The sequence below is a fragment of the Streptopelia decaocto genome (assembly GCF_964273445.1).
Source record: "Streptopelia decaocto genome assembly, chromosome: 19".
NCBI classification, from domain to species: domain Eukaryota; kingdom Metazoa; phylum Chordata; class Aves; order Columbiformes; family Columbidae; genus Streptopelia; species Streptopelia decaocto.
In genome coordinates this window covers 5,807,398-5,835,248 of record NC_138674.1, presented here as the reverse complement: position 1 = coordinate 5,835,248, position 27,851 = coordinate 5,807,398, and the positions used below count along the sequence as shown (strand labels likewise).

The 27,851-nt window shown below is 59.6% G+C and overlaps 2 protein-coding genes across 4 annotated transcripts; both read right to left on the bottom strand.

The window, feature by feature from the left end:
* Window positions 1-900: 900 nt before the first annotated feature.
* Window positions 901-15,181, bottom strand: ARL8A (ARF like GTPase 8A). 2 transcript variants are annotated; one of them, XM_082069222.1, is made up of 8 exons: window positions 15,040-15,161; window positions 14,817-15,009; window positions 8,081-8,161; window positions 7,230-7,303; window positions 5,266-5,359; window positions 3,999-4,066; window positions 2,727-2,797; window positions 901-2,615 (listed from the first exon to the last, which is right to left on the bottom strand). In XM_082069222.1, exons 2-8 carry the CDS (start codon window positions 14,937-14,939, stop codon window positions 2,566-2,568), a joined length of 561 nt encoding a protein of 186 aa, XP_081925348.1. In that variant the 5' UTR covers window positions 14,940-15,009; window positions 15,040-15,161; the 3' UTR covers window positions 901-2,565. The 2 variants fall into 2 exon arrangements, with proteins under 2 accessions (XP_081925348.1, XP_081925347.1); XM_082069221.1 differs by having other exon boundaries at window positions 14,817-15,181.
* Window positions 15,182-17,605: 2,424 nt separating this feature from the next.
* Window positions 17,606-27,210, bottom strand: PTPN7 (protein tyrosine phosphatase non-receptor type 7). 2 transcript variants are annotated; one of them, XM_082069150.1, is made up of 10 exons: window positions 26,620-27,210; window positions 23,495-23,720; window positions 22,893-23,076; window positions 22,378-22,462; window positions 21,579-21,655; window positions 20,783-20,920; window positions 20,323-20,433; window positions 19,596-19,753; window positions 18,646-18,759; window positions 17,606-18,118 (listed from the first exon to the last, which is right to left on the bottom strand). In XM_082069150.1, exons 2-10 carry the CDS (start codon window positions 23,623-23,625, stop codon window positions 18,025-18,027), a joined length of 1,092 nt encoding a protein of 363 aa, XP_081925276.1. In that variant the 5' UTR covers window positions 23,626-23,720; window positions 26,620-27,210; the 3' UTR covers window positions 17,606-18,024. The 2 variants fall into 2 exon arrangements, with proteins under 2 accessions (XP_081925276.1, XP_081925275.1); XM_082069149.1 differs by lacking the exon at window positions 26,620-27,210 and adding an exon at window positions 25,129-25,281.
* Window positions 27,211-27,851: the final 641 nt, after the last annotated feature.

Here is a 27,851-nt window from a genome sequence, read left to right as displayed (position 1 = left end):
TTCACTGCGGGCTTTGTGCGGCATCGACACCCACCGGGCTTTGCTTTCGCAGCCGCGTTTCCAGGGAAACAAAAGCCCCAGTTTTCTTCTGAGAGCACAAAACTCATTTTTTCTTCTCCTCCCCACCCCCCCGCCAGCATTGAGTCCCACAGACGAGAGCAGCTGGGGAGAAGGGGGGGTCTCATCCTGGTTCAGGGATGGAAGGGGGGAGCAGAGCCCGGGCTGCCCACTGCGCTGTCACCCCCTTGCATCCCCACAGCGTGAGCGGGGTCCCTGGGGGGGTCAGAGGCGGTGGGAGGAAGAGAGTGGGGGCAGCTCTCATGCGCTCAGTCTGTGCCGCTCCATCCTGAGCCCGGGCCAAGGACGAACAAAGCCGAGCTTGTTCCTGCAGCCCCGCGGGGCTGGATGCGTGGGGAGAAGAGCCGGGGGGGCAGGGAGGGCGCAGGCAGCACTGTCACCCTGCACCGCGACACGGGCCCCACGGCGGGCACAGCACCCGGGGCTGGGTTGGGGTCGGGTACCATCCGGCACAAAGCACAACCCCGGGGGGGTGACGGGGACCGGCCCCCAGAGGACACAGGGTGGGTGCCCCCACCAGCAATGGCCACAGCACCCAGAACTGGGGAGGGAGAGAGGGCAGGAGCTCCAAACCCAGGTCCTGCAGCAGCGCCGGGACACGGCGCGGGGGCACAGGACGGTCCAGCAGCAGCGATGGCCGCAGGCACAGGGCTCCGAGCGCATCTTCGCTAAGAGAAGTTGGCATTGAGAGCCATCAGAGCTGGTTCCCAGCTGAGCACAACCACATGGGTGCTGCCTGGGGGGGCACAAGGGCTGGCACAGCCCCCAGCAGGGACGGGTGGCAGCGACGGGAAGGAAGCAACGTGACCAGAACCAAACCCGCAACGCAAAATTGTTAATTTATTATTATTAGGAGGCAAAAAAATTGTACAGTTACAAGAGTCATTTCCCAACAGAGGTCAAATCTGAGCCAAAATATCTCTTAAAAAAAAAAAACAAAAAGGTGGGGGTGGGGTTGACGACACTTTACAATTAATTAAATTAAAAAAAAAAAAGAAAGAAAAAGGAAACCTCTCTTTGTGCAATTCTGCAAAAACAAGAACAGAAGAGAAACTCGCCGCCTCACGGCCCTGGAGCCGAGCAGGGGAAGGGGCAGCGCCGGGGTCCCGCGGCCCCCGCGCTGGGGACGGGCAGCTGCCTCCCCGCTGTGCCACCAACCTGACCCCAGCGCATCCCCCAGCCCCGCTGAGTCCCCCCAGACTGGCCCCAGACAACCCGGCCAGGCCCGCAGGCTGTGCCTGCAGAGACCAAACAACTCATCGCATGGCACAGACGGGCAAAGCCTTCCTGACATCCCCCAAAATTTCCTCTCGCCCTCTCCCTGCTGACAGGGACCCAGTCGTGCCGCCCCGAGCCCCACTGCCCCCATTTCCCCCCCAGCCAGGGCAGCAGAGCCGGGTGCTGGCGCGGGGAGCACAACAGAATCTGGAGCTCCCCCCGGCTCTGTGGGGCAGCTCTGCTGCTGCACAGGGGCTCTCGTGGCTCCACACGTGTCTCCAGCTGTCCCCTCCTCCCTGGTGTCCCTGCGCGATGTCCTCGGCCCGGGCAGAGCCCGCAGCCCCGGCCGGGTGCAGCGGAGCCTTTCGGCACCCAGGAGCCTGCACGGCCGCTCCGAGGGGCTGCAGGGGCCCAGGCACCTCCAGGGGCAGGAGCTGACCCCCCGCTCCCCACAGGAGCTGCTGGACCCCTGCACTGGCACCAGCCCCTTGGGTCGCTGCCCCAGCCCAGCAGAGCAGGACGGGGCAGTGGGGCAGGATTGGGCCCACACGCAGGGGTCGGGGGGATGTGGGGCAGGGGGACGTGCAGCCCAGGGCAGTGAGGAGGGGCTGGGGCAGTGAACAGAGTGGGGAGGCTGATTGCAGCGGGTCACAAGTAACCCCTGTCCCCATGGAGGGGTGAGGAGCCCGGGGGGTGGCATCGCCTCCCCCACACACTCTGCCCATGGAAGGGCAAGGGAGGGGGATAAGTGGCGCTCCCGACACCCCTGGGATACTCCCTGCCCAGGGGTCCAGGCAGGACACCCAGGGGAGGGATGAGGGAGCCTCAGGGGACCAGCCCGCAGCCTGGCATGGCCCCATCCTCAAGGGGCTGCCTTCTGCCCTCATCTTCCTCCCAGCGCTGACCCCCAGCCAGCCTCAGGGAGCCCACGGCCTTCCTACCGCTCCACGGGGCCCAGTTTAGTAACAGCGCTGTCGCTTAAATTAAAAAATTAAAATATATATACATATATATATATACTGTATACACAGACAACAACAGAACAGTGCCAAAATGGAAGGAAGAGACAGAGAGAGGACAGGAGAGAGAGGCAAGAGTTGGACATTTTCTTTACAATAAAAACAAGGGCTCCACCTCAATGCGAGTGGAGTCTGGGGTCCCCTAAAAATACCCATCTAGAGAGAGAGCCGGAGGGACAGAGCAGGAGAGAGAAGGGGCATGGGCTTGTACAATGGCATCTTCCCCATCCGAGCCGCCGTCCGCGGGATCTCAGCTTCTCCTGGACTTCGAGTGCTGGATAAGCCACTGTAGGGTGATGTCTGTGAAGGCAAGGGGACACTCATAGCTCCTCCATCCCGCTGTTACCCCCTCCTGTACTTGGGGAGCAGCCTGGGCACCCTGAGCCCCGCGCCGGAGCCACCCGTACTCACCGATGTTGTCCTTTTCTTTGCAGGAGATTGAGTAGCAACAGATCTCTCGGTCCTGGATGGCGGAGAGGTTCCTGCGGGAGAGGAGCGAGCTTTGGCGGCAGAATCCGGGGGCTGCAAATCAGCAGCAATGGGAGACACCCCCGAGCAGCCTTCTGAAGGGTCCCTTTGGGCCCCAGCTCCATGACGGGGGACAGTTTGTAGGGCAAACGTTTCCCCAGAGGGGAGCAGCAGCGGGGGCAGCACAGGAGCTGTGTAGGTGCCTGTGGGACTGGGGAGGTCTCCAGGGGATGGCCGGGGGGGAGTAGAGATGCTGTGAGTCAGCGCGGTGTCCCCGTCCCCTGGCTGCAGCAGGGGGGCAGGAGGCAGCAATGGCTGCGAGGAGGCCAAAGACGGCAAGATAAGGGAGAGGGACATGGATGGTGTCACACACCAGAGCACAGAATCATAGAATGTCAGGGATTGGAAGGGCCCTGGAAAGCCCATCCAGTGCAATCCCCCCATGGAGCAGGAACACCCAGATGAGGTTACACAGGAAGGTGTCCAGGCGGGTTGGAATGTCTGCACAGAAGGAGACTCCACAACCCCCCTGGGCAGCCTGGGCCAGGCTCTGCCACCCTCACCCCCAACAAGTTTCTTCTCACATTTAAGTGGAACCTCCTGTGTTCCAGTTTGAACCCATTGCCCCTTGTCCTGTCACTGGTTGTCACCGAGAAGAGCCTGGCTCCATCCTCCTGACACTCCCCCTTTAGATATCTGTAAACATTAATGAGTCCCCCCTCAGTGTCCTCTTGTCCAGCTCCAGAGCCCCAGCTCCCTCAGCCTTTCCTCACACGGGAGATGCTCCACTCCCTCCAGCATCTTGGTGGCTGCGCTGGACTCTCTCCAGCAGTTCCCTGTCCTGCTGGAACTGAGGGGCCCAGCAGATCCAAGCTCCACGCACCCAGGGCTGCCCACGGGCACAGTGCCCAGCTCCAGTGCCGTGCTGGGCCCCGACGCCACCGTGTGGCACATGGGACCAGCCCTGGCACTGGTGGCCACAGCTCCCAGCCCCTCCCCATCCCCACGTGTGCAGAGATGTCACCTCCGCTGGCCACTGCCTTGGGATGTCCCCAGCCCTCGTCTCTGCCAGCCCACCCCAGGCACCGCGATGTCACCCCGGCTCAGGAAGGAGTAACTGCCAGAGCACAGCGCGGTGACTGTGCCGGTGGGGACACAGCAGCAACAGGGGGTCACACTGTGCCACAGCCCCACCACAGCCACCAGCACACTTACATCTTCTCAATGAGCTCCTTCTCATCCAAGGCACCGGTCAGGTCTCGCTTGTTCCCCAGGACTAGGACCTGCAGGGCAGAGAGGGGACACCTGAAGCTCCTGGCCACCAGAGCAGGCAGCAACCTGCTTCTGCCACCCAGAAGGGGACCCTGCTTGAGATGCACAACAGCCCTGGCCACTCCACCAGGTTGTGCCCAAAGGGAGAAAACCCCTTCGGCAGGCATTTAGAAGGCAGAGCGCATCAATTAACAGCCTTAATTAGCCCATAGACAGCATCTCCTGTGTATTCTCTAGTCCCACTGAGAAGCTGGCCCCACAGCACATCTTCCCTGAGGGGCACCAGCATCTCCCATGCAATCTAGGACATTCTTCCAGGAGCCTCTTGCTGTCTTTGAGCAAAAAATCTAGTGAAATAGCTAAACCTGATGTTATCAGGAAGGAACAAGGTGTAGATACCCTGCAGAACCTGTTCTCTGCAGGCAGCCAGCCCGAAAAAGCAACAGCTGTTTGCACCATCCACCGATCTGTCCTTACTTCAAAGCTTTTCCCATCCACAAAGGCATCCTCAGACTACACAGGGAAAATAAGGCGGCAGGACTGGTTCACAGCTCCGGAGCTCACCACGCGACCGTCACCTGACAAGGACAGCGCTGAGGCTGCGGCGCCTTCCCGGGTGAGCCGGGGCCTCTGCAGCAGCACAGAAATGCAGCATCCCCTGATTTACATTTGGAGACTCGCTCTCAAAAAAGAGCCCTCAGAAGGGCTGCAAATGCAGCATGTTATGTCAGGGGCTTAATTTAGTTGGCAGCAAAAGTCTGGGATCTGTAGCAAGATCCTCGATTAGCTGCTTTCAAAGGAGGCTGGTTTGGGATGCTCTGCAAGCATCCCGCCCCGGCACGTGCAGCGTGCCCCACTGCTCCCAGCCCACCCCGCAAATGTCACAGCCCAGCAGCTGCGCTCCTAGGAGACAAGACCTTATGTCCCCCCATAAATCAGATGCAAATTCATGCAAGAGGACAGATCTTGCATATCAAGGGGCTTTTTTTTGGTCTCTTCTAAAGCTCCCTTCCCAGCCCTGGGTTGGAAAGCATTGCTTCTCCAGCTCCCGCAGGAATGCAGCGGGGAAGGGGACCCCCCCTAGGAAGGGGATTCACCCCTTAAATCTGCTCTGCAAGACACAAGCCCCTCGCTGCAAAGCCAGGCAGCCACCAGCTTGGGGAGCACAAGTGTGTGGGGGGAACCCGTCCAGGATGGATCCCCAGCTCACCGGGATGCCCTGGAGCTGCGGCTTGTCGAGCAGGTTGTGCAGTTCATTCTTGGACGCCTCTATCTTCTCCTGGTCGGCAGCGTCCACCATGTACCTGCAAGGGAAGGGACACCCCTGAGCACAGTCCCTGGGGTCCCTGCACCCCGGTGCTGTGCTGATATTCGCTCCACCACCAAACCTTGCTCGCACGGCAGCCGCATTGCCCCAACCGGCTCCCCAGTATGTGAAGGTGATGGGCAACGGGATCCTTCCCACAGGACTCCTGTTCGCAAGGGGGGCTGTGAGCCTCTCATGTCTCCCAGGGGACAGGGGACCTCCCTGTCCCTATCCCTGCAGGGGCTCACCCCGCCGACAGCAGAGACACGGCAAGCGAGGGGCCCGGGCACTGCCTGGGCAGAAGAAGCTGCAAAAGACACGTTGTTCCCAAGTGAAGCTTGTCTGCACGTGGTGGTTCCTTATGGAGACACCAATAAGAGCGCAAGTGGAGGAGACAAGAGAAGCTGATGATGGTGAGGAGAAGACGACTTTGACTCAAGATCCTGGCAGGGGAAAGGACTTGTTCTTCTCTACAGGAGCAATCTTGGCATGGGGCACAGAGCAAAGGGTACACGAAGCCAGCAGTCAGCAATGTTTGCTCTGAGCAGACGGGGGAGATTTAGGGAAAAATTTAGCTCTTATGGGCAGATACCCATCCCGCAAAGGACATAAGTGAAGCCAAAACTGGGGAGCAGAACTGATGAAAGCAGCCTTTATTTTAAAGATGGAGAAGCTGGGAGAGAAGAAGTGAAAAAACACCATCAAGCTTCATCAGGCCTTGTGGGGGTTATTAATAGGAAAAGGGCCTTTAGCTATGGAAGCGCTGAGCACAGGGAAATGTGTATGGTTGTACCAAGGGACAAACAGCACCAGGTGCTGCCACGAGCCTCCGGCACAGAGAAAAGAGACACGAGGCAGCTCAAAGTGAGGAAGGCAGACTGGAGCACGGCCTGGATGGCCACAGGTCCTTTCACTTCTGTTCAACCAGATGGATCACTTTGGAAAATCCTGAAATTATGGAAGAAGGCAGTAAAAGGACTGAAAAAAATGGGATTTTGTCACTTCCAGCAAAGCTCACTGTGATGTGTCCTGACGTGGGGACAAACAGCAAGGGCAGGACCAGACACTGCTGTCCCAAGGAGCAGGACAAGCGGTCCCTCACTCCTCACCTGCCAGACCTGCAGCAGGAAGGGCAGTACAGAAACCCAGCCCTCCAAAACCTCAGGGTGCTGTCAACTGGTGAAGAACACATACATCTGATTTTCTAACTGAGTTTAAGCAACACTGATGTGGTCTCCTAGGGTGGATTCCTGCCTTCAGGAGCAGGCAGCCTGCTTCCCAGCAGCATCTTGCCAGGGTCATCCCCAGCCTGGACTCCCTGGGACCGCACTTACTGCAACGTTTGCAAGCAGGGGACATGCAGGGACACTCAGAGACATGCTGACTGTCAGCAGCGGGCATTGCAGGGAGGCTCCTTTGCTCCGCACAAGATGCATCCAGCAGCACATAAACACCACGACCTGGGAAGACGCTGCTGGCGGCCGCCCATAAAACCAGCCTCTTGGAAAGGGCTGAGCCACAGCGATGGCCTTTGCCCAGCCCCTGCGATGAACAGGCAGCACATGGAAAGCACAGGGGCAAGGAAGGGAAAGACTGGAGGAAAAGAGCCAGGCGGAGCGATGCTGGAAGGGAAGGGTCTGCCACGGCTGTGGGGACCTGGTGCCCTGTGCCAAAGCCCGTGGGGGCACCAGTCCCAGGGGAAAACGCCTCAACTCCCAACACAGGTGTCCGGCTTTGGCAGCGGAGGCACCGCAGCTCCGCCGGCTCAGCCCTGCCCAGCACCCGTGTGGGGGCGATGGGACCGTGCCCCCACCCGCTGGCGGAGCTCAGCAGCGGCACGTGGGTGACGGGGCTCTGGGGATACTCACACTATGGCACTGACTCCGCGGCAGTACCGCTCCCACATGCTGCGAAACCGCGGCTGGCCACCGATGTCCCAGAGCTGTGAAGGGACAAGGCAGCATTACCCCCTGGTACTGACCGTGACCCCCCTGTCCTGACTGTCACCCTTCCCCCCGCAGCCACCCGGCCGGAGCACCCAGCGTGCATCAAACCCCGTCCCCTCCTCTTCATCTCAAACCTAACGAGGACGCTCCCAACTCGATAAAGGAAGGCGACATGTCAGGAAGGGCAGCTGGAGGGTGTTGAACCTCTGCTGGCATAGAGAGACACCCTGGCCCAAGCCGGTGGGCTCCTTCCCATGCCCACCACCCCTCCTGGACTTTGACTGGTGCATTTGCCATTTCAAAACACTCAGCACATTATCTGCAGCACACAAAAATCCTCCATTAGCTTTCAAGCCCATTCCACCATTATTTCCCAGCCCAAGCCAGGGCTTTTGAAAGATCCAGAAGGAGTAGAAACCTCCTCTCCCTTTGCTCTCGAGGCAGAGGCCACCACCGCAAGCCATGACCTGTTTTTTGTGGTGCTCTCACCCTCAGCAAGGTGACCACATCCACGAGTCCCCACCAGCAAGCCAGAGGTATTAGAAAACCTGCAGCTTTGTGGCCTCCTAGTTGTTACCGCAGAGGTCTGGGTCTCCTATATCCCTTCCCACCATCTCCTCTGGTGGGTACCTGCAGAAACCTCACAGGCTGGATCTTTCCAACTGCAGCTGGGGCTGCCGGCATCCTTCAGTATCCAGTGGAAGGCCCACCGGTCTCCCTTCACCCCACCCTCCATCTCAAGAGCCCACGCCACCCTAACATCTGCACCTTACCTTTATGGTAACGTTCCCCTTGGTGATCTTCCTCATGTTAAAGCCCACTGTTGGGATCATGTCTTCATTGAACTGTCCTGACTGCAAGGAACAAGGTGAAACAGCGTTAGGAGGCACAGAAACGCCGCCAGCCAACCCCGAGCAGGGCAGCGACCTGACACCCACCTAGAAATAACCCCGAACGCTCTGCCAGCTCTGCAGTGGGTGCAGCACGACCCTCCTCCTGGTCCACACCAGGAGCAACATTAGAGACAAGGTCATAAAATGCCTGCGGGAGGGAAATGCTGCTGCTGCATGGGGTGTTGGGTGCCCTGGGTGCCCCGGTACAGCCCCAGCAGCCACCTCCTGCATCGGCTGCTGCTCAGCTGCAAGTCCTGGAGGCTCCAGCACGTTTCCTGCTTTGGATCATTTTCAGTTCAACCCAAACCAGACTGAGTTCTGTTTTTCTGCAGGTCTGCAGCCTGCCCCACGGGTCCTCCAGCCCCTGCACCCTGCCCGTGCGTGAGAGCTGGGTGCTCGTGTTGGGTGACACGAGGGGTGCAGAGGGTCCCAGCTCCCCTCCCCAGGAGCTGCCACTGCGTGTCCTCCAGCAGCGCAGCTCCGAGCCACACCAGGCGGGAGAAGTGTGAAATCGCCACAGATTCGCAGCATCCCAAGGCTGCTGTGAAACTAGGTTAGTGTTGTCGGAGCGGTGAGCAGGAGCAGCCCCTCTGACGCCGCGGGGAGATGCCGGATCACCAGTTCACGTGCCCAGCACAGCATTGGAGGGACAAGATGGCACTGGTTTGTTAAATCCCACCCCACCTTCCACTTGCTGCTCAAATCCCAACGCTGTGAGATGGTCCTGGGCTGAGCAGCACAGAGGGATGCTCCATGGAGCCGAGAGCAGGAGCTGCCACAGCCCTGCACCCTCTGCTCTTGCAGCGTCCCACCCAGCAGGCATCCTCACTGGGACTCAAAACAGGTTGATCTTCTTTGCTTTTTAAATGCATCCTTGTGGAAGGTCCTGCTGCGGGATGTCACGGAACCTGACGGGGAAGAGGGTTTGATAACCAGGGTAACATGCCGCTGGGGCTTTCGAACAACAGTGCCAGAAACCTGCAGGAACCACCAAGCGTGACCAAACTCATCCCGGCAGCTCTTTACTGGCTTGAAATCTTGGTTTCTCTAGGACTTTTCTGTTTTTTCTTTCAGTCAACAGAAACCTCAAAAAGAGAAGGCAATTTATGCCATGTTGCGATAAGCAGAATTTTGTGCCTGGTTGAGCCCACGCTCCGCCAGACCCACCATGTGAGCCAGTCCCTAGGGTTTTCCTGACTTCTTCCAACAGTTCTGCAATACCTGCTGCTTCCCCTTTTCATTTCCCCTTTGCATTCATCAGCAGAGCCAACGGGTCTCCAAGTCACTGTGCACCCAGAAACCACACTGCAGACTGGCAGGGAAGGGCACGGGGGGCGGCGGGGACGAGGGCAGGAATCCCTTTGCCACCAGCCGACACGGGGGTGTCTCCTGCGGACTGAGGTTCAACATGCAATTTTGCTTTATGGACCAGGCGTTAAGGAATTTGATCGGAAGAAGTGGAGAGCAATTGCTGAAGAGCTCTCGGAAGACGCAGGTGCCTCCATGGGGGATCCCGGACCACATGGGAACTGCTGGCTGTGCCAACGCCACCTGAGACATGATGGGTGATGGTCACTCTTCTTCCAGGAAGGGCTGGGCTGCAGGAGCCAGGAGTCACCTCTGCTGTCACCCAGGAGAAATGGGACTGAACATGTCTCCATGAGCAAAGCACAGCCTCACTCCCTGCCCCAAATCCTTCCCCCAGCACAGCGCCTGCTTCCAGGCTGCCCACGGCCAAGGGGCCGCCACAAAACCACTAGTGCTGCCTAGAAAAGGTTGGGCTGAGAACATGACACATGATGGTCCAGGGTGACTTGCACACGGTCCCTGCTGTCTTGGCACCCACGCTGCAAAACGCTGAGCTCCTTCTGCATCGGCTTCTCTCCAAAAGCCTTACCAGCTTCGAATGGTGGCAACGTGACGTCCCTTCTGCCCACCCCAACCATCCTGGACACAGGCACCTCTCGTACATCCTTAAGCACCTCCAGGGAGTGAGAGGAGGCCCCCAGCCCAGCTGCAGGTACACCAACCTTCACTGGACATGTCTTGCCCAAAGTTTTCCTTACATGAGGGATGCAGCATCCATGCTGACCCCGGATTCCGTGCCCAGCTGCACTGATCACGTGGGAACAGGGTGAGAAGCGATGTTTGGAGTGATTCTTCCGGGAGGCACAAAAATCCCAGCAGGATTTTGTGGCTATGGTGGGTGGACCAGGTTTTTACACCCTGGCCAAACTGCCCTGCCCTAGTGCAGAGCAGAGTCAGCCCCACAGATGAATGTTGGACTCCAGTATCCCATTCAGATGGGAAAAAGCCAAACTTTGGTCAAGCCTTGGCAAGGCTTCCCTTCAACAGGTTATTGAACACACATACAGGAGACCCGGACCCAGGGAAACAGTCAGAAATGCAGTTTGGTAAGACAGGACAGGCTGTGCTGGTTGAGCACAGGGGGCATTCGGACAAACGTACTGACCAGCAACCTGTCAACCCTTTTGATTCCCTTATCCCTCTATTTTCCCATGTTTGTTCCTGTAGACATCCTAAAAGAAGTCTGGTGCAAAGCCAAGGTGTTTCTCCTCTGTGACACTTCAGGTTCCGCACCTTGCCTCTGAGCAGCGTCCACCCTGGGACCAGTACTGTTTAATATCTTCATCTGTGACACAGACAGAGGGTTCAAGTGCACCCCCAGCAAGTTTGCGATGACATCAAGCTGAATGGTACAGTTGACATGCCTGAGGGACAGGATCCATCCAGAAGGACCAGGACAAGAAGTGGGTTCATCGGAACCTCATGCGGTTCAACAAGGTCACGTGCAAAGTCCTGCACCTGGGCCAGGGCAGCCCCAGTATCCATCCAGGCTGGGGATGGAGGGATGTGGAGCAGCCCTGTGGAGAAGGACTTGGGGTGCTGGGAATGAGAGATGGGACATGAACCAGCAATGTCTGGGCTTGCAGCCCAGAAGGCCAATAGTATCTTGGGCCGCATGAAAAGAAGAAATTCAATATATTTTTTACAATGAGGGTGGTGAGAGCCTGGCCCAGGTTGGCCAGGGAGGTGGTGGATGAACCATCCCTGGAGACATCCCAGGCCAGGCTGGATGGGGCTCTGAGCACCCTGAGCTGGTGACGATGTCCCTGCTCATGGCAGGGGGGGCACTGGGGGAGCTGGTAGGTCCTTCCCCATGCAAACCATTCTGTGATTCTATGATCCTGGAAAAAAAACACTTCATTTTTTCTTGGCTCATGCTGAGAAGAGCTTGCAGCAGCAAGGCAAGACCATGCCCCAGCCAGCTACGTCTCCTCTTCCAGAAACATGGAGAAACGCCCCCAAAACCCCGCTGCCTTCTGCGTTATGAAGCTCAGGTGCAATGGAATCAGCTGTTGAGGGCCCAGACTCTGCATCTGGAGGCAGAATGACCACACAGTGCAAGGACCCAAGTCCCCCTCCCACGCCATCCTGGCCCTGCCAGACCCCACGCACGGTGGGCCCAGCGGTACTGGGAGAGGCAGGTGCCACACAGACCAGCCAAAATGCTTCAGAACAAGATCTCCTTGCCTCCCCCTCAGCAGCTCCAGCAGCATTTCTCTTCTCTACCTCCCCAGCAATCTCTGGAGACCTTGTAGTACATGGAGATGCCAACTTCCCTCCCAGACTCAGGCACCCAAGCACATTGAATCATAGAAACATTTTGGTTGGAAGAGATGCTCAAGATCATTAAGTCCAACCATAACCCAATTCTGGCACTAACCCATGTCCCTGAGAACCTCATCTAAACACCTCTTAAACGCCTCCAGGGATGGTGACTCCAGCACTGCCCTGGGCAGCCTGTTCCAATGCCCAACAGCCCACTGGGGAAGAAATTGTTCCCAGATCCAACCTCAGCCTCCCCTGGCGCAACTTGAGGCCGTTTCCTCTGCTCCTGGCGCTTGTTCCTGGGGAGCAGAGCCCGACCCCCCCTGGCTCCAAGCTCCTTTCAGGCAGTTCAGAGATCAGAAGGTCTCCCCTCAGCTCCTGTTCTCCAGCTGAACCCCCCAGGTCCCTCAGCCGCTCCCATCACACTTGTGCTCCAGCCCCTCACCAGCTCCGTTCCCTTCTCTCCACTCGCTCCAGCACCTCAAGGCCTTTCTTGGTGTGAGGGGTCCAAAACTGCCTCCAGGATTCCAGGTTTGTCCTCCCCAGGTCCCAGCACAGGGATGGTCACTGCCCTGGGCCTGCTGGCCACACCAGTGCTGGTACCAGCCAGGATGCTGGTGGCCTCTTGGCCACTGGGCACACGCTGGCTCATGTTCAGCCGCTGTCACCAACACCCCCAGGTCCTTTTCCAGCTGCTCTTCCCCAGCCTGCAGCGTTCATGGGGTTGTTGTGACCCAAGTGCAGGACCCGGCCCTTGGCCTCGTTGAACCTCAGACAATTGGCCTCAGCACAATGATCTGGCTGGTCTGGACCCCTCTGTATGGCCTTCCCACCCTCCAGCAGATCAACACTCCCACCCAACTTGGCGTCATCTCCAAACTTATTGAGGGTGCACTCGATCCCCTTGCAGGCAGGGTCTTGCACACAGCAAAACTGCCAGGTATGAAGCATTTACTTGCAGAAGTGGGAACCCCACTGAAGTCCATGCTGAGCCCCATGTGCTGCAGACACTGCTGGGAGAGGAGCAGACACGCTGCAAAAGGGGAGCTGGGCTGGCAAAAGAGCAGTTGTAAGAGGATGAGGACATACCCAGCGATTTCCAGCCCCGCGAAGGCAAAACAGTCCAACAGGTTTTTGATAAACCTCCATTACTCTTTAAAGCTTATCCAGTTATTTAAAAGGCACCAAATTACATTTCCACTTTTAATGCAGCCTGTGTTGCTATTAACAGGCTACAGTGTATGGCAGGTCCAGAGCAGGACTACTCCACACGTGGCACCATTGTGTCCCACATTGACATGGGACTGAAATAAAAGAACCATGGCAACAGCAGGGACAAAGTCACCCCAAAAAAGGATCGGTGCTCATGGTCACTCTCCCCAACCCACAAAGCTCCCTGTCCCCCCATGCTGGCATAAGTCTGCTGGGGCAACCAGCACAAGACCTGAACGTCAAGTGGTGACAGCCAGCAAAACAACTCAAGAGCAGGAGCACTGTCGTCTCTGGGATGAAAATGATTTTAGGGTGTCCTCCTTCTGACCTCAGGCACTTCAGAAAGGACATTTTCATACCTGCAGCACCTGGCACCAAGGGAAACCCTCCCAAGGAGCACGACTGCAGCGCAACGAAGACTCCAATTTAGCTGCAAAATCACCTTTGACAGCTCAGCAGCTTCCAGTGCTGTGAGCGGGCAGAAATAACTCCCTTTGCTTTGGAGCCGAGGCACCGAGTGAAGCAACGTGCATGGACAAGGGGGCACACGGGGGAACCGGGACAGCTGGAGGATCTGCACCCACCTCCCCCCATGAAATCCCAGGGAACAACAGCCCAAACCTGCCCCTTTTGCATCTGGAGGGGGCAAGAATAACTCAAAAAGCAAGAGTGGAGACGCTGCTGCGCATCCCCATCGGTGAAACCACACCCTGGGCTTCAGGATCCAGCGCCCCAGCCCCTGCTGCCCCGCTGGATTCAGAGACCCCATAGACAAGGAAGCGCAGCCGGGGAGAGGTCAGGGTTGAAGGGTCCCCAAGGAGGGTGTCACTGCCCCGTTGGGGTGCAAAGCAGCCACTGCAGCAGCCCCCAGCACCCCCCAAACACCGCAGCTGGTGGGTGCTGGCTGGGGGAGGAACCGAGGTCACAAGGCAAATATCTTCTACACAGGGCACCGAGCAAAACCCCTGGTGACACTGAGCCCAGCAGGGTCACCCCGAGGCCCCAGCTGCACGTCCCCCGGGGCGGCGGCGCCCGGCGATGACAAAGCGCCTGCTGCGCCAGGGACCAGAGCGGGAGCTGCCCCGCAACCAGGGCCCAGGCACCGGCAATCCTGAGGGGAACAGCAGCTCCCAGCCGGCCAGGAAGGGCAGGGGGGCTGGATCCTGCCCGGGGCCTGCCCTGGGCCTGCCCTGGCTGCGGCCCCCGAGCCACCGCGCTCAGCACCGGGGATGCAGGAGGAAACGCGGGCGGTGGACCAGGCCCTCCCGGTGCTGTGGGGCCTGCGGCCTGCACCGCACCCCAAACCTGCACCGCACCCCAAACCTGCACCGCACCCCAAACCTGCACAGCACCCCGAACCTGCACCGCACCCCGAACCTGCACAGCACCCCGAACCTGCACCGCACCCCGAACCTGCACCGCACCCCCAGCCTGCACCGCACCCCCAGCCTGCACCCCCCAGCTGCACCACACCCCAAAGCTGCACCGCATCCCAAACGTGCATTGCACCCCTCAGCCTGCACCCCCCATCCCGCACTCTGCCCCGCACCCTGCACCCCGCACTCCCATCCCGCACCTCCCACTCCCCAAATGCATTTCCGGGCTGGGTGCAATAGGGCGGAACAGCTCCGGGGAGCAGCCTGGAGGGTGCGGGGCTGTGGAGCCGCGAGGGACAGCGCAGGAGGGGCGCGGCGGGGCCGCAGGACGCGGGGCAGCCCGGGGGTGCACGGCCCAGCCCCGCAGCGCCCCGGGGCGGGGCAGCCGCGCTCACCGCGATCACGTTGACGAAGGTGGTCTTGCCCGAGTACTGCAGCCCCACCAGGGTCAGCTCCATCTCCTCCTTCCAGAACAGCGCCCGGAACCAGTCCAGCAGCTTGTTGAAGAGCGCCAGCATGGTGCCAGGCCGGGCCGCGCCGAGCCGAGCCGAGCGGGGTCAGCCGGGGCGGGGCCGGGCCGAGCCGAGCCGAGCCGAGCCGAGCGGGGCCGAGCCGAGCGGGACCGAGCGGGGCCGGGCCGAAACGAGCGGGGCCGAGCGGGGCCGGGCCGGGCGGAGCCGATCGAGGCCGAGTCGGGCCGAGCAGCCGCCGCCGCCCCGGTATTGTCCGCGCGCCGCGCGCCCCCCTTGCCGCACCGCCCCGCGCGCGCCGGGTGGGGCACGCGCGCCGACCGCCGCCACTGCCGCCCCCTATCGGATGGGAGGACCCGCCGAGGCAGGCACGGCCCGGGCTGGCACCCCGGAGATCCCGCACCCTGCACCCCGGAGATCCCGCACCCTGCACCCCGGACACCCTGCACCCCCTGCACCCCGGACACCCTGCACACACTGCACCCCGGACACCCTGCACACCGTGCACTCTGCACCCCGGACACCCTGCACCCCCTGCACCCTCTGCACCCCGGACACCCTGCACCCCCTGCACCCTGCACACCCTGCACCCCCTGCACCCCCTGCACCCCCTGCACCCTGCACACCGCGCACCCTGCACCCCGGACACCCTGCACCCCCTGCACCCCGGACACCCTGCACCCCCTGCACCCTGCACCCCCTGCACCCCCTGCACCCCCTGCACCCTCTGCACCCTGCACCCCCTGCACCCTGGGCACCCTGTACCCCCTGCACCCCCGACACCCTGCACACCGCACACCCTGCACTCCGGACACCCTGCACACCGTGCACCCTGCACCCCCTGCACCCCTGACACCCTGTACCCCCTGCACCCCCTGCACCCCCGACACCCTGCACCCTGCACCCCGGGCACCCTGCACCCCAACACCCTGCACACCGCGCACCCTGCACCCCTGCAGACCCCACACCTTGCACCCTGCACCCTGGACAGCCTGCACACCACACACACCACGCACTCTGCACCCCCTGCACCCCGTGCACACCGCGCACCTTGCACCCTGGACACCCTGCACACCCTGCACCCCCCGCACCCCACACCCCAGACACCCTGCACAGCCCGCAAACCCATGAGAATGACTAATAAGGACTACCAGGGCCCAGCAATACATTATAATTTCTGTAATATTTGGTCTTTTTGCACAGTGGGACATACCTGGTCTGCTACTGGGTTTGCTACTTATACCCAGTGAGACCAGGGAGAAGAAACTGATTTTGGCTCATTACCCATCCTTGGACAAGACTGATTCACTTGCTCACTTTCTGCTTTTTTAGAGAATAAATGGAGAGGAGCAAGGAGAGGAGCAGTGAGGGTGGGATACTGACAGTGGGGACAGAGGCCTGAGGATGCCCCTCCTGGACTGATGGGCTGATTACAAGACAGGGGAAGGATGACAACATTAAGGATGAATTGTTTTATTTAGCTATTTCTCCTCCCAGGAGAGCCACGGGGCCTGAACAACCAGCACCAGGGCAAAACCACTGGGCAGCCATTCAACTGCATTTTGGGGACTCTCAGAGCAGTGGAGAAGGGTCACACAGCCCTGACCTGGGGATGCTGTGCGACCCGGGGCAAGCTCAGACCCTCTCAGCAAGAGGACTGGCCCTTTTTTCCCTGGATCTCTGCCCTGGTGAGACCACACCTGGAATCTTGTGTCCAGTTGTGGCCCCTCAGTTCCAGCAGGACAGGGAACTGCTGCAGAGAGTCCAGCGCAGCCACCAAGATGCTGCAGGGAGTGGAGCATCTCCCGTGTGAGGAAAGGCTGAGGGAGCTGGGGCTCTGGAGCTGGACAAGAGGACACTGAGGGGGGACTCATTCATGGGGATCAATATGGAAAGGGGGAGTGTCAGGAGGATGGAGCCAGGCTCTTCTGGTGACAACCAGTGATAGGACAAGGGGTAATGGGTACAAACTGGAACACAAGAGGTTCCACTTAAATCTGAGAAGAAACTTGTTCCCGGTGAGGGTGGCAGAGCCTGGCCCAGGCTGCCCAGGGGGTTGTGGAGTCTCCTTCTGTGCAGACATTCCAACCCGCCTGGACACCTTCCTGTGTCACCTCATCTGGGTGTTCCTGCTCCATGGGGGGATTGCACTGGATGAGCTTTCCAGGGCCCTCCCAACCCCTGACATTCTGGGATTCTGTGGTTCTGGGATCTCCCCCACCGAGCCAGCAGCAAGCGCATGGGGCAGCCCCAGCCCTCATCGGTCCTCACTGCCCGTCAGTGTGCGGTGCCCAGCAGCTCAAGGCCAGTTTTGAATAGCTTTGAAATATTTCACAGAATATTTCCATCCCCATGTTTGTGCTAAAATGTTTCTCCTTCTTCTTCCTTTTTGTTTTTTTTTTTTTTCCCAATGAAAAACACCCAAATATTATTTTGTTCTGATTTCAGCAAAATCACAAGAATGCACAACCCCCACCCTCGTGTAACAAAAGGCAATTGGGAACATGTTGCTTGCAAAACTGCAGACACATTTAGGAATATCCCCTGCTTTAAGGCTGTTAGGGTGAGGGTGGAGAGGAAAGCAAGCCACATAACGAAGGCAAACATCTGTGCACCTTTTGGACCAAATCATCAAGGTGTATCTTTAGCAAGAAGAGCATCACTGTGCACGTTCAGAGCAAGCCCAGCCCTGCCCGCAGACCATACACAGCCAGGAGAGAGAGGCTCTGTTTATTTGCAAGGTAATTGTACCAGCTCCACGTCTCACGGGTTAATCATTTCTGCGCAGCTAAAAGGCAAACCGTGCTCCCGGCGCTCACCCAGCTTCAGTCTCCCGCACGGCTTGCTCTTCTGGTTGACGATAAAATGTTGCGTGTTTCAGAAGCCAAAGCTTCTTTCCAGGGGTGAATCTGCCTTGAGCCAGCAGCAACGGCCGCCTCAAGCACCGCTGAATCCCTCCCGTGAACCCACCAAACCCTGCTTGTCCCCAGGGGCGCAAGGCCACCACATTCCACAAGGGTTTGCTGGGCTGTGCTGGTGGAGGGATGCTAATCCCGCTGCTCGGAGGCGGCAGGAGGGGTTTTGGCGGAGCTGTCCCTGAGGCTGGTGCAGGAGAGCTGGGAGCGACCCTGCGCTAGTGGCCTCCGGCCTGCGGCAGCTGGGCAGCGTAGAGAGCGAGCGTGTGGTGGAGGAACTGGTACTGCTCGCTCGTCTGGATCATCCCGCCCCTGCAAGGGAAAGGCAGGGGCTGCTGACACCTCGCCGAAGCCCACAGCCCTGGCTCCCTGCACCCGGGCACAGATATTCCTGCTTCACCCACCACTTCTAGTACGTTTGAAACAGGCACCAGAGCTGTCCAAAGAATATTTGGGCTCAGAAGCGTTGCTGGGCTGTTCAAAATGCAGATTAGCGACTGATTTGGCGATAATTTTTACTGGTACTTCTCCTTGAAAAGTAGCAAAATCAAGTATTCTTGAATTTAGCGGCTGAGCTGGAAGGGGCAGACTCGCTGCCAGGTTCAGCTCTCCCTGACCTCCTCATGTCCTCAGAGCTACAATAGCCCTCACAGCAAAGCCAGCCTGGCACTAGGCAATCGTTTTCTATCCCCACATCTGCATCTTTTGACAGCCCTGTTTCCATCAAAAATTGTCCCCAGGCCCTCGTGATGCCCGTCTCTGCATCCCTCCCGCATCCTTCCTCCCAGGCTTGGCAGCCAGCAGGACCCTCCAAGGATCAGCCGGGTCTGAGCACACACCTGTCTATGCGGAGACGGCACACGATTCCCAGGACATCCACCTCCCCCTTGTCCTTCAGCTGCTGGCACCCGATCCTGGTAGCGATGAAGCAGCCCGTCCGGCCGATGCCTGCGCTGTGGGACAGACACAGCTGTGCTGAGCGCCGACTGCCTGGACCTTGCTCTGTCCAAGCTGGACATACTCCCAGATTGGTTTGCTGCCATGATTTCTTCCTAGAGGGATGTTGAGGTTCCAGTCCCAGCAGCCAGACCGGCTTTGCTAGCCAGGCACCAAAAGACATGGGCTGGTGTCTCTCTGCCATGGCAAGGGGTTCTTGTGTGGTGCACGGCCCAGCTGAGGCTGTTCTGGGAGCACAAAACCCGTGTGTGACCCCATCCCTGCACAGCACGGGGGTGCCTGCAGCTCCCAGCTTGTGCTCTCCTTGGGTACCCAGCGGTTCACCCTGGGGTGGACCAGCCCACAGCATCATGCACCATCTGTGTTGAGCAGGGATGGCTGGGCACTCTGTTCCACTGTTGCCAAATTAGCAATTACCAGAGAGAGAAAATACACAGAGGCCGCCTGCTCCAGGAGGGCTGCCCTGAAGAGCAGCTTCACCGCTGGGCTGCGGGCCGTGCCTGGTGGCAGGGGAAGCAGGAGCCTGGGCCGTGGATCTGCCCTGGGTCTGGTGGCTGCGTCCTGACCCTGCAGAGCTCTCCTGCTCCCACCGTGCTGTCTGCAGGCGCAGGTGAAAAACACATTTCTTTATAGGGCAGCACACATCATGTTAATGCCACCATTCTGATGCCAGGACAGGAGTTCCTGGGTGAATAAGTGCTATGGGGATATTGTGCCCTGGGATTTCTGCACCAGGTCCTGAGCATTCACATGTGTGATTTTCCTCTCTGACGGCTGCAGGCTGACACCAAGGTGAGGGACACTCGGGCTCGAGTGAGGGGAAAGCTCTTACCTGCAGTGCACAACAACGGGCCCTGGGCTGGCTGCAGCCTTCAGAGTCTCCTCCACCTTGCACACCAAGTGCAGCAGAGGCTTGGCTGACTCAGGCGTCTGCTGGTCCGGCCAGGAAGGAAAGAGGATGTGTTTGACGTGGCGGCATTCACCTGCACGCTTTTCCAGCACAGAAAAAAGAGAAATCAGGATGTGGGAGCACAAACTCGCTGGGCTGAGCCAAATGAAAGCGTGGAGCCCAGCTCAGGCAGAGGCTGGGCATCCTGTGACCACCTCATCTGCTGTCCTCCCAATCCCTACTTGAGCCTCTGCCAGACACCCTGGGTCCCATCCCAGGAGATGGGAACAGATACGGGGTGTCCCAATGCTGTCCCCAGAGTCCAGGCAAAGCCAGAAGGATCCTTTTGGCTAGTGTCAGCCCAGAGTGACTACAGATTGCTCATGGGGCAGAGCCAAATAGCACAGTGCAAAAAGCAAAGGGCCAGTAGAGAAGGTCTCCCCAGCTGACCCCTCTCCTCTCTCCCAGAGTGGATCCTGCTCCCTCTCGGCCCCCTTGGGCAGGCAGGAGCTCTGCAGACCCTCCTTGGGCAGGGGGCTCATAAAACCCAGCCCTGAGCCAGGGACACCCTGCTCTCACGTCACACAGTGTTGCCATCCCGATAGGGAGCCCGGGGTGCCAGGCGCACTGCTGGGCTCCCCCTGTGACCCCAGGATGGAGCTCGACCCACCTGGATGGAGAGATCCCGCACCACGTACTCCACGCACTCGCTCACCCCCTGCACGCAGATGGCGAAGGGGCCGTAGGTGCCCTCCTTCTCGGGCCAGTAGTGGACACATTTCTGAAAAAACAAGGCAGTGTCGGTGGCTGTGGAGATGCACAAGGCACTCACTGGATGTTTGCACAGGGCTTTGCTCAGTGCTCTTGGGAAGAGGCATCTCTTGGGGGGTTGTGGGCGGTGGGAAAGGTGGATATGGAGCAATAGAGGGGAACTAAGGGCAGGATAAATCCTTCTCCCCACAGCTGCTCCCACTGCACCCTTTCTCATGGCCTCCCACATGGGTTTCAGATGGGCAGCACGGCTCTCCCCAGCCCCCAGAGCTGTGCCTGGGCCAGTCCCTGTCCTGCCAGAGTCACCCTTTGCTCCTGGCTGGGGTGGTGTGCCCAGGACAAAGAGGGGACAACGGTACCTCTTTGCGCTCCTGGAGCTCCGTTATCATGACGATGAGGGGCACCTCCTCCTGCCACACCATCTCCCAGAAGTCGATCACGGTGTTCAGCATGGGTCCCTGGGTGGCAATGTACTCCCGGGGATGCCCTGCGTAGCCCTACCAAGCACATGGTCCATCAGTTATGCTGGAGAGGACCCTGATGTGTGAGGGGAGGCTGTCTCCAGGCCGCCCCAGCTCTCGTGGTGCTTGTCTTCCTCTACAGGTGAGAGGCTGAGCCACACAGACTATTTCCTACTAAACCCATCCTTGAAATGCTCATCAGGAACTACCAGGCATCCTCGCCACCCTGCTGGTCCCACAAGCCAGGAGCAAGCTGTGTGTACCCAAACTCCTTGCAAGCATCCCCAGGTTGTTGATGTGGCAGCAGCCAGCGTGACGGATGCCTTGGTGAGCCAGAGGTCATGCAGGGCGGGCACGTCTCACCAGAGGGGTTTCCCCAAGGACAAGCAGAAGTCATCATGCTCTGCCCTGCTGGGAGCTGGGGCAGTCCCAGCTGGGTCCCACCAGTCCTGCTACCACCTCATGAGGTTTTCCCAGCAGAAGGGACAGAGTGTCTGCCCTGCGCACGTGGAACCGCGTCTCTCCAGATTGGAACGGGGTGTCAAGTTCAGGCTGCTGGCCCAGGGCAGCCACAGGACAGCGGGTGACAGCCAGCGCCCCAGCGTGCGGCACCAAGGGGTTTGCAGCCTGATGCACTGTGAAACCTGTGGGATGCAGGACCTGGGGCACCACTCGAGACCGGAAGGACACTCACCGTGATGTAGTTTGCATTAATGTAGCTGTCTTCTTCCTGGTTTCCGGCCCTCCTGAGACAGACCCGGCTCTCAGGATCTGGAAGACATGGTAGGCATTACCCCAGGGACCGTCTTCCAGAGCCTGACCATGCCAATCCTCCCCGCCTCGGTTCCAGAGCCTGCAGACTGAGTCCTCCCAGCCCTGTGCCATGCTCAGAGCTGTCTGCACCCTCCCTCGGGCCCCTTCTTGCCCCACTTCACCCTCCTACCATGTCAAGGTACAGCCAGCCATGCCCAAACCTGCCTGTATCACAGTGAGCATTTGGGGTAACTCATTCAGCAGGCATTGACCCCCCCAGGGCCTTCCCACAGCCTGACTAGAGCCGAAACAAGCTCTCCTATAATGTTCTCAACCTTATAACCCCAGTGACATGCCCTTGGGACATGTAAGGCCCCACGGCAGCAGAGAGCAGCCCAATCTGGGCTGTCATGTGCTGCACACCCTGGGAAAACACCCCAAGGAGTCGCTCTCCATGTACCGCCCCATAACGCAGTGTGCACCCCCTGCAGCGCAGCACCTGTCTCCTGCAGCGTGGGGCGCAGGAACAAACACAGTGGGAACACCAAGAGCACCCAGGAGTGCCCACCCCGGTGCCAGGGCTGCTCTGAGTCACCCCTCTGCCTCGCACACACACTCGTGCACACACACGCACCCCCACCCCATGGACACACACACACACACACACACACACACACACACCCCTTTCCCTGCACGTGGCACCTGGGCAAATGAGAGGCAAAGGATGCAGTGGCACGTACTGGGGAGGATGGTTTTGTATCTGTCCTTGGGAGCGTGTCCAGGGATCTCCAGCTCCTCCGGACTGACAAAGTTCGGTGGGATTTTCTGCAGTGGGAGAGAAGAACTATGAGTAAAGCTCCATTGCTGCTGCTTGTGTCCTCTCGTCATTGCAGAGCTGGCCCACCAGGAAATGAGAGGCTGACCCTGGGGTGTAACAGCATCACTGAGATGTCAGCCTGTCCTTACCCCAGATGTGGTGGGACACCTTCCAGAGAGGTCACCTTGGGAGAAAAGCTTGGCCTGGGAGGGCAGGACAGGCTTTCCAGGGACACAAGAGGGACTTGTGTGCACCAGAAAGCAGGCAGCAGGAATACCCAGGGCACCTCTCACCCCTGTTTGCCCACATTGCCTTCCCTGCCACTGGTGCTGTGGGACACAGCTGGGCTCAGAGCCTCCCTCACAGATGTCTGATCCCTCCCACCCCTAACCCCTGCCATCCCTCATGTGAGGAGGGCGAGGGGAGGGAGCATCGCACCGAAAACTCCTCCTGGAGCTGCGTCAGGCTCTGGGCGCGCTGCTGGAGCTCCTCTCTCCTCAGCACGTGGCTGGACGTCCTCAGGAACTTCAGCGTGATGTCCCGTGGTGTGCAGACAGGTTGGATGGGCTCCACGCTCCCCAGTGAGCTCATGTCCAGCATCAGCGATACGTTGGAGCCCCTCCTGCAAGGCAAAGGGGTCCCTGGGTGACCCTCTGCCACCATGGGACGGGAGGGCACCCTGTCCCACCACGTCAGTTAAAACCACCCCACACTGAGCAAAAGTCAGGCAGGGAATAACATAGGATGGAGAAAGGGGCCAGGTAGAGACCCTATAAGATGGGGGCAGAGGGTGAGGAAGAAGGAGCCAGCTGGTCATTTGACCTTTTAGCTGGAAAGTCCCTGAAGGAAGGTGTCCGGAGTTGGCCTGGGCCAGGCTGGGGCGGGGGTCAGGCTGCCTCCACGCTCAGACCTGGTGTCTGCAGAAGTCAGTGGGCAGCTGGCAGGGCTGGGCTGGGGGGAGGACATTTTGGGGAGCCCAAGGCCGGGGAATGAGCAGCATCCGCCGTTTGGGCTGAGATGGGCAGCCCAGCCACACTCACCTCTCCTGAAGACGCACGTGCTTCTTGGCAGAGGGACTGGGCTTGTCCGTCTTGTCCATGTCTGCCGCGGCTGCCCGGGCGGTCAGGCTGCTGTTATGAACTCTGGAGCACACCAAGCAGGCTTGTACCATGCTGCGGCAGACACGAAGCCCTTGTCCTGAAGCACGGGGAGTGGACACAGGGGGCCCTCAGCTCCTGGGCAATCAAGGAGCCATCGGAGAAGCAGCTGGAAAAGACGAGGTGGGTCTGAGAGATACCATGATTCTGAGTGAACCCCCTGACAGATGGTCCCTAAGCCAGGGACAGGTTTTAGGTCCTCAGCTGCCTTGGAACCAGGGCCCCCAGTCCCTGCATCCCAGTGGGTGGCATAGGGAGATGTCCCAGCATCTTCACCCTCCAGGACACCCATGGCACTGCAGCCCACACAGGCACACACTGGTGACCCTGGGCACAGCACCAACAGCCCTCTGCTTGCACCGAGCAGAGAACACCCCCACCATGTATTGCTAGAGCACGGTCTGGTCTCGGGGAGCCCAAAGTGGTCTCCACCTCCATGGGAAGCACACGTTGCCCTGTATTTCCAGCCCTTCCTTGGCAAGTCTTCTTTGGCCTGGGGACGTGGTGGGGAGAAGGGAGAGCTGGGACTTGCATGAGCACAGCAGCACTTGCAGATGACACAAGGTGGGCTGCAATGCACCACAAGGAGCCTGGCCAGCTCCTGCTGTTGGGAGACAAGGGGCCAGGCACCCTCAGCAGCCTCCTGGCTCTGGCAAGGGAACGGTGACCCTGGGACAGCCTCCTCCGTCCCGCAGGTCTCAGCAACTGTCAAGAGGAAACTGCTTTATCTGGGTGGTTGAGCAAGAGGTGGTGGGGAAGCCATCCCTGGAGGAGGGTGCCATGGCCAGGGACAGCCTCTGGCAGGGTCGGGGGGATGAGGGTGATGCCAGTTCAGCTCTGGGCAGAGCTCCTCAGAGAGCAGGCAGCACCCTGGGATCATGAGGCTCCTTCTCATTCCCAGCTCCATGAGGAGGAGATGGACCCAAAAGGGACGGGAGATGCTGTGAAGTCAGAGCTCTCAATGGGCAAAGAGTTGGATCCAGGTACCGCATCAGCTCAGGCAGGTCCTGCAGAGAACCAGGTCCGCACTGTGAGCGCACCGTTTGGGAACGCGGCTGAGGCAGGAGCCGTTCCGTGACTGCCTGCTGCCCGATGGCATTTCTGGGGGTGGCAACGCCACTGCTGCCACACACACCATCTCCCTGCCCTATGCAGAGTGCCCTAGGGGCTGTGCTGCCGTGCTGTCCCATGCCAGGCAGGGCACGAGCAGTGGCTCCCCAGGATCTGCAGCACGAGCGGAGACCCTGTCCAGAGCCAGCAGCAGGCTCCAGCCCCACAGCCGTCCCTCGCACACCAGCCGGGACACACCTGGGAGATGCTCCAGCCAAGTCCCTGGCAGGCAGGAGGGCCCTGGGAAGAGCCGCGGATACCAGCACCATCACCCTGCCCATCATCCCAGCCCTGCCTGGAGCTGCCCACAGCGAGCACGTGCCCATCGCCCGTGGTGCCAGGCCTGGCGTTGCCCGGCAGGGTCCCCTCTCCGGCGGGCAGCACAGGCAGGCTGGGGGGCTGCGTACCTGCTGCCCCACGACGTGGGCTCCGTCGGTCCCGGCACAGGCCCGCAGACACCGCGTGTCGGTCTAACGCCACGGTTTGAAAGTGTTCAGGAAGCTGCTTATCAAAGGAGCTGCTGCCTCTGCCGCTTCCTCTCCCTCCTTCTCCCCCACCCTGCCTGCCGCCCACACACATACCGGCCACATCGCCGCAGCTCAGCTCCGCCGGGCCGCCTGCAGCCCCAGCCCCGCTCCCCACCAGAGAACCCCTGTCCTGCGCCTGTGGGTGCAGCCCGGCCTCCCCCAAAGTCCTGGGGTTCTTCCACGGGCATCTCTGGCGTGGCTGGTGGGGTCTGCTCGGTGTCCTCAGCGACTGGCCGTGGCCGTGGCCGGTGGTGCCAGCCCACGGGACACGGAGAGATGGGCAAGACCTGGCCCTGGGGCTGGGGCTGCTGGCAGTCGTGTTGGGTGGGGTGGTTCATGTGGTGCAGAAGTGCTGCACCAAGTACACCAGAGCTCACCTGCCCCAGAAGGAGCCTGGATGTGTCCTCTGCCCCTGCCGCTCTGGCCGTATCCCCTTGCCCAGGCTGTGCACCAGCTGGTCCTCATCCCACCATGGGGCGAGCCAGCGCTTGGTGCTCCCGCCCTCCATGCCCGGTCATGCACAGTGTGGTCCTCGTGCCACCCCTAACCAATCACCTGTGGGTGCCATCTGCCACCCCTCTGCACCCAGGACCATTCCTGGGCACCTCAGGGGAAGATACACGGGCTCCCCTTCCCCAGCCAGGCAGGACAGGGGCTGCCATTGGGGAAGAAGGTTCCTGGAGGGTCTGGCTCAGGTAGGACAGGTGTGCTCGTGGGGCAATGCACATCCTTCCTGCCGCTGCCCGCTGCCACGGCCCTGCTGCTCTTCCTGTTTGTTGTTGCCCGGGCTCTGCGCAGGGACACTCCGCGCTTCCTTCCTCTTCTGCCTCCACCCCGCTGCACCGCAGCAGCTCCCACTGCATCCCCATCAGCCACCATGGACCCCGCATCCCAAACACCTTCTCCCCCCGGCCACCCCGCTGTCTCCTCCTTGCTGCCCTGAGGAGCCCCTGCCCCAGGCCACCTCAGCCCAGCTCATCGTGGTCACCAGGCTGTCCCCAGGATGTGTGTTTTGGGAGGTGACGATGATGCCCAGAGTGGTGCTGGGGCAGCAGAGGATGTGTTGGAGATGTGAAGGGTCCACATCAGCCATCTACCATGGCCCGATGTGAGGTGCCCAGAGATGTGCCAACCATGGGATGTTCTCCTTTGCAGCCCTTACTCCCGTCTCTGCCCTCCAGCCTCCTCTCGCAGCCACCCTGCCCTGATCCACACACCCCAGCACCTCCTCACCCTCTCCAAACAGCCCCAAAGTCACCTGAGCCCAAGCAGGCACTGAACTAACACCCAAAATGGAGATGGTGCCCCGCAGTCTCTCTCCCCTGGGATTTCCTACCGCACCATAGCCTCGTCTCGCAGGCCCTCCATCACCTCTGGGTCCAGTGCTCAGACAGAGCTGGTGTTGCTCCTGCTGACATGACTGAGAGCTCAGTACATCCCGCAGGGTTTTGGAAATCAGTCCATCCCCTTCGCTGCCTGAACATCACTTGTGGGCTTGAAGGTGAAGCGGCTGCCCCGGGATTCAGCAGACTCTGTTAAAAGCGGCTGATCAGCTCCCAGCAGGAGTGAGAAGGACTGTGCAATTAGCCCGAGCGTCCCGCAGAGCCGCTGCGGGGGGTGCGCACACCCCACTTACGGCACAGCGTCGGGGGCATCGAGGGGCTCCATGTCACACGCCTGCTGGCCAGGGGACGGCCAGGACCCAGGAGCTGAGCTGAGCGCCTCTGCAGAGAGCGTTTCCCAGAGAACGCGTCTCAGCACTCCAGCTGCCTCCGCAGGAGCGCATCCCAAGGACAGCCCTGGGTCTCTGTGCCGCGGCGCGCGAACGTGGTGCCGGCAGGGCTGCGGGAGCACGGAGCCGCAGAGGAGCCCCACACACGAGCCTGGAGCCCTGGGCATCCCCCCTGGACCCCCAGCACCCCCCTGGGATGGAGCTGATCCCGAGGAGGATAGCTGGAGATAGCAGACGTGTGACCTTCCTCCCCGCTGCCACCGACAGCCTGCGCAGTTTGCTCCTCCGCTGCACAGCTCGGGCTGCAAGCAATTAAGCAATTGCTATTTCATTTTTTCGAGGCATTCATCGCTACTCTTGCCAGCCCCTGCACTCCTGTCCCTCTCCTCAAGGAGAACCAAGAGGATGATTTACCACCCGGATTTTTCGCTTAGCTGGTTTTTTTTGTTGTATGTTTTATTTTGTTTTGGGTTTTGTTTGTTTTCTACTTTGAAAGACGTCTGAGCAGCACCACTTTTGGTTTCTGGAATTAGGTATTCTCCCACATCTTCTGCCAACAAGCTGAGCTCTCCTCTGACTTTGCAAACAAAAAGGCAGAGGCAAAGCAGGTGAACCACCAGCCCCATCTGTGTGGGACTAGCAATGATGCGGAGTTGGTGCCCACAACAGGCACCAGGAAAAGTGTTGTCCTAGCCTGAAGATGCTTTATTACAGCATGGTTTATTCTTCCCTCCATGGGGGGACAAGCTCTCCCTATGCATTTTTGTTTCATGCATGGAGGATTGCTCCTAAACTGAGTGGAGAGGGTAGAGGCGATCTAAGCCAAAATGTGGGGCCAGATCTCCAAGGTCCTGAGACTTTGATTCCTTAT

Coding starts and splice junctions, on each gene's coding strand:
- PTPN7 (XM_082069150.1), bottom strand. CDS start 23,625: ATGGTACAAGCCTGCTTGGTGTGCTCCAGAGTTCATAACAGCAGCCTG. Junction 21,656..22,377: donor ATACAAAACCATCCTCCCCA/GTACGTGCCACT, acceptor CATGTCTTCCAG/ATCCTGAGAGCCGGGTCTGT. Junction 20,434..20,782: donor AGCTCCAGGAGCGCAAAGAG/GTACCGTTGTCC, acceptor TTGTTTTTTCAG/AAATGTGTCCACTACTGGCC.
- ARL8A (XM_082069221.1), bottom strand. CDS start 14,939: ATGCTGGCGCTCTTCAACAAGCTGCTGGACTGGTTCCGGGCGCTGTTC. Junction 8,162..14,816: donor CCTTCGTCAACGTGATCGCG/GTGAGCGCGGCT, acceptor TGTTCCTTGCAG/TCAGGACAGTTCAATGAAGA. Junction 7,304..8,080: donor AGGGGAACGTTACCATAAAG/GTAAGGTGCAGA, acceptor GTCCCTTCACAG/CTCTGGGACATCGGTGGCCA.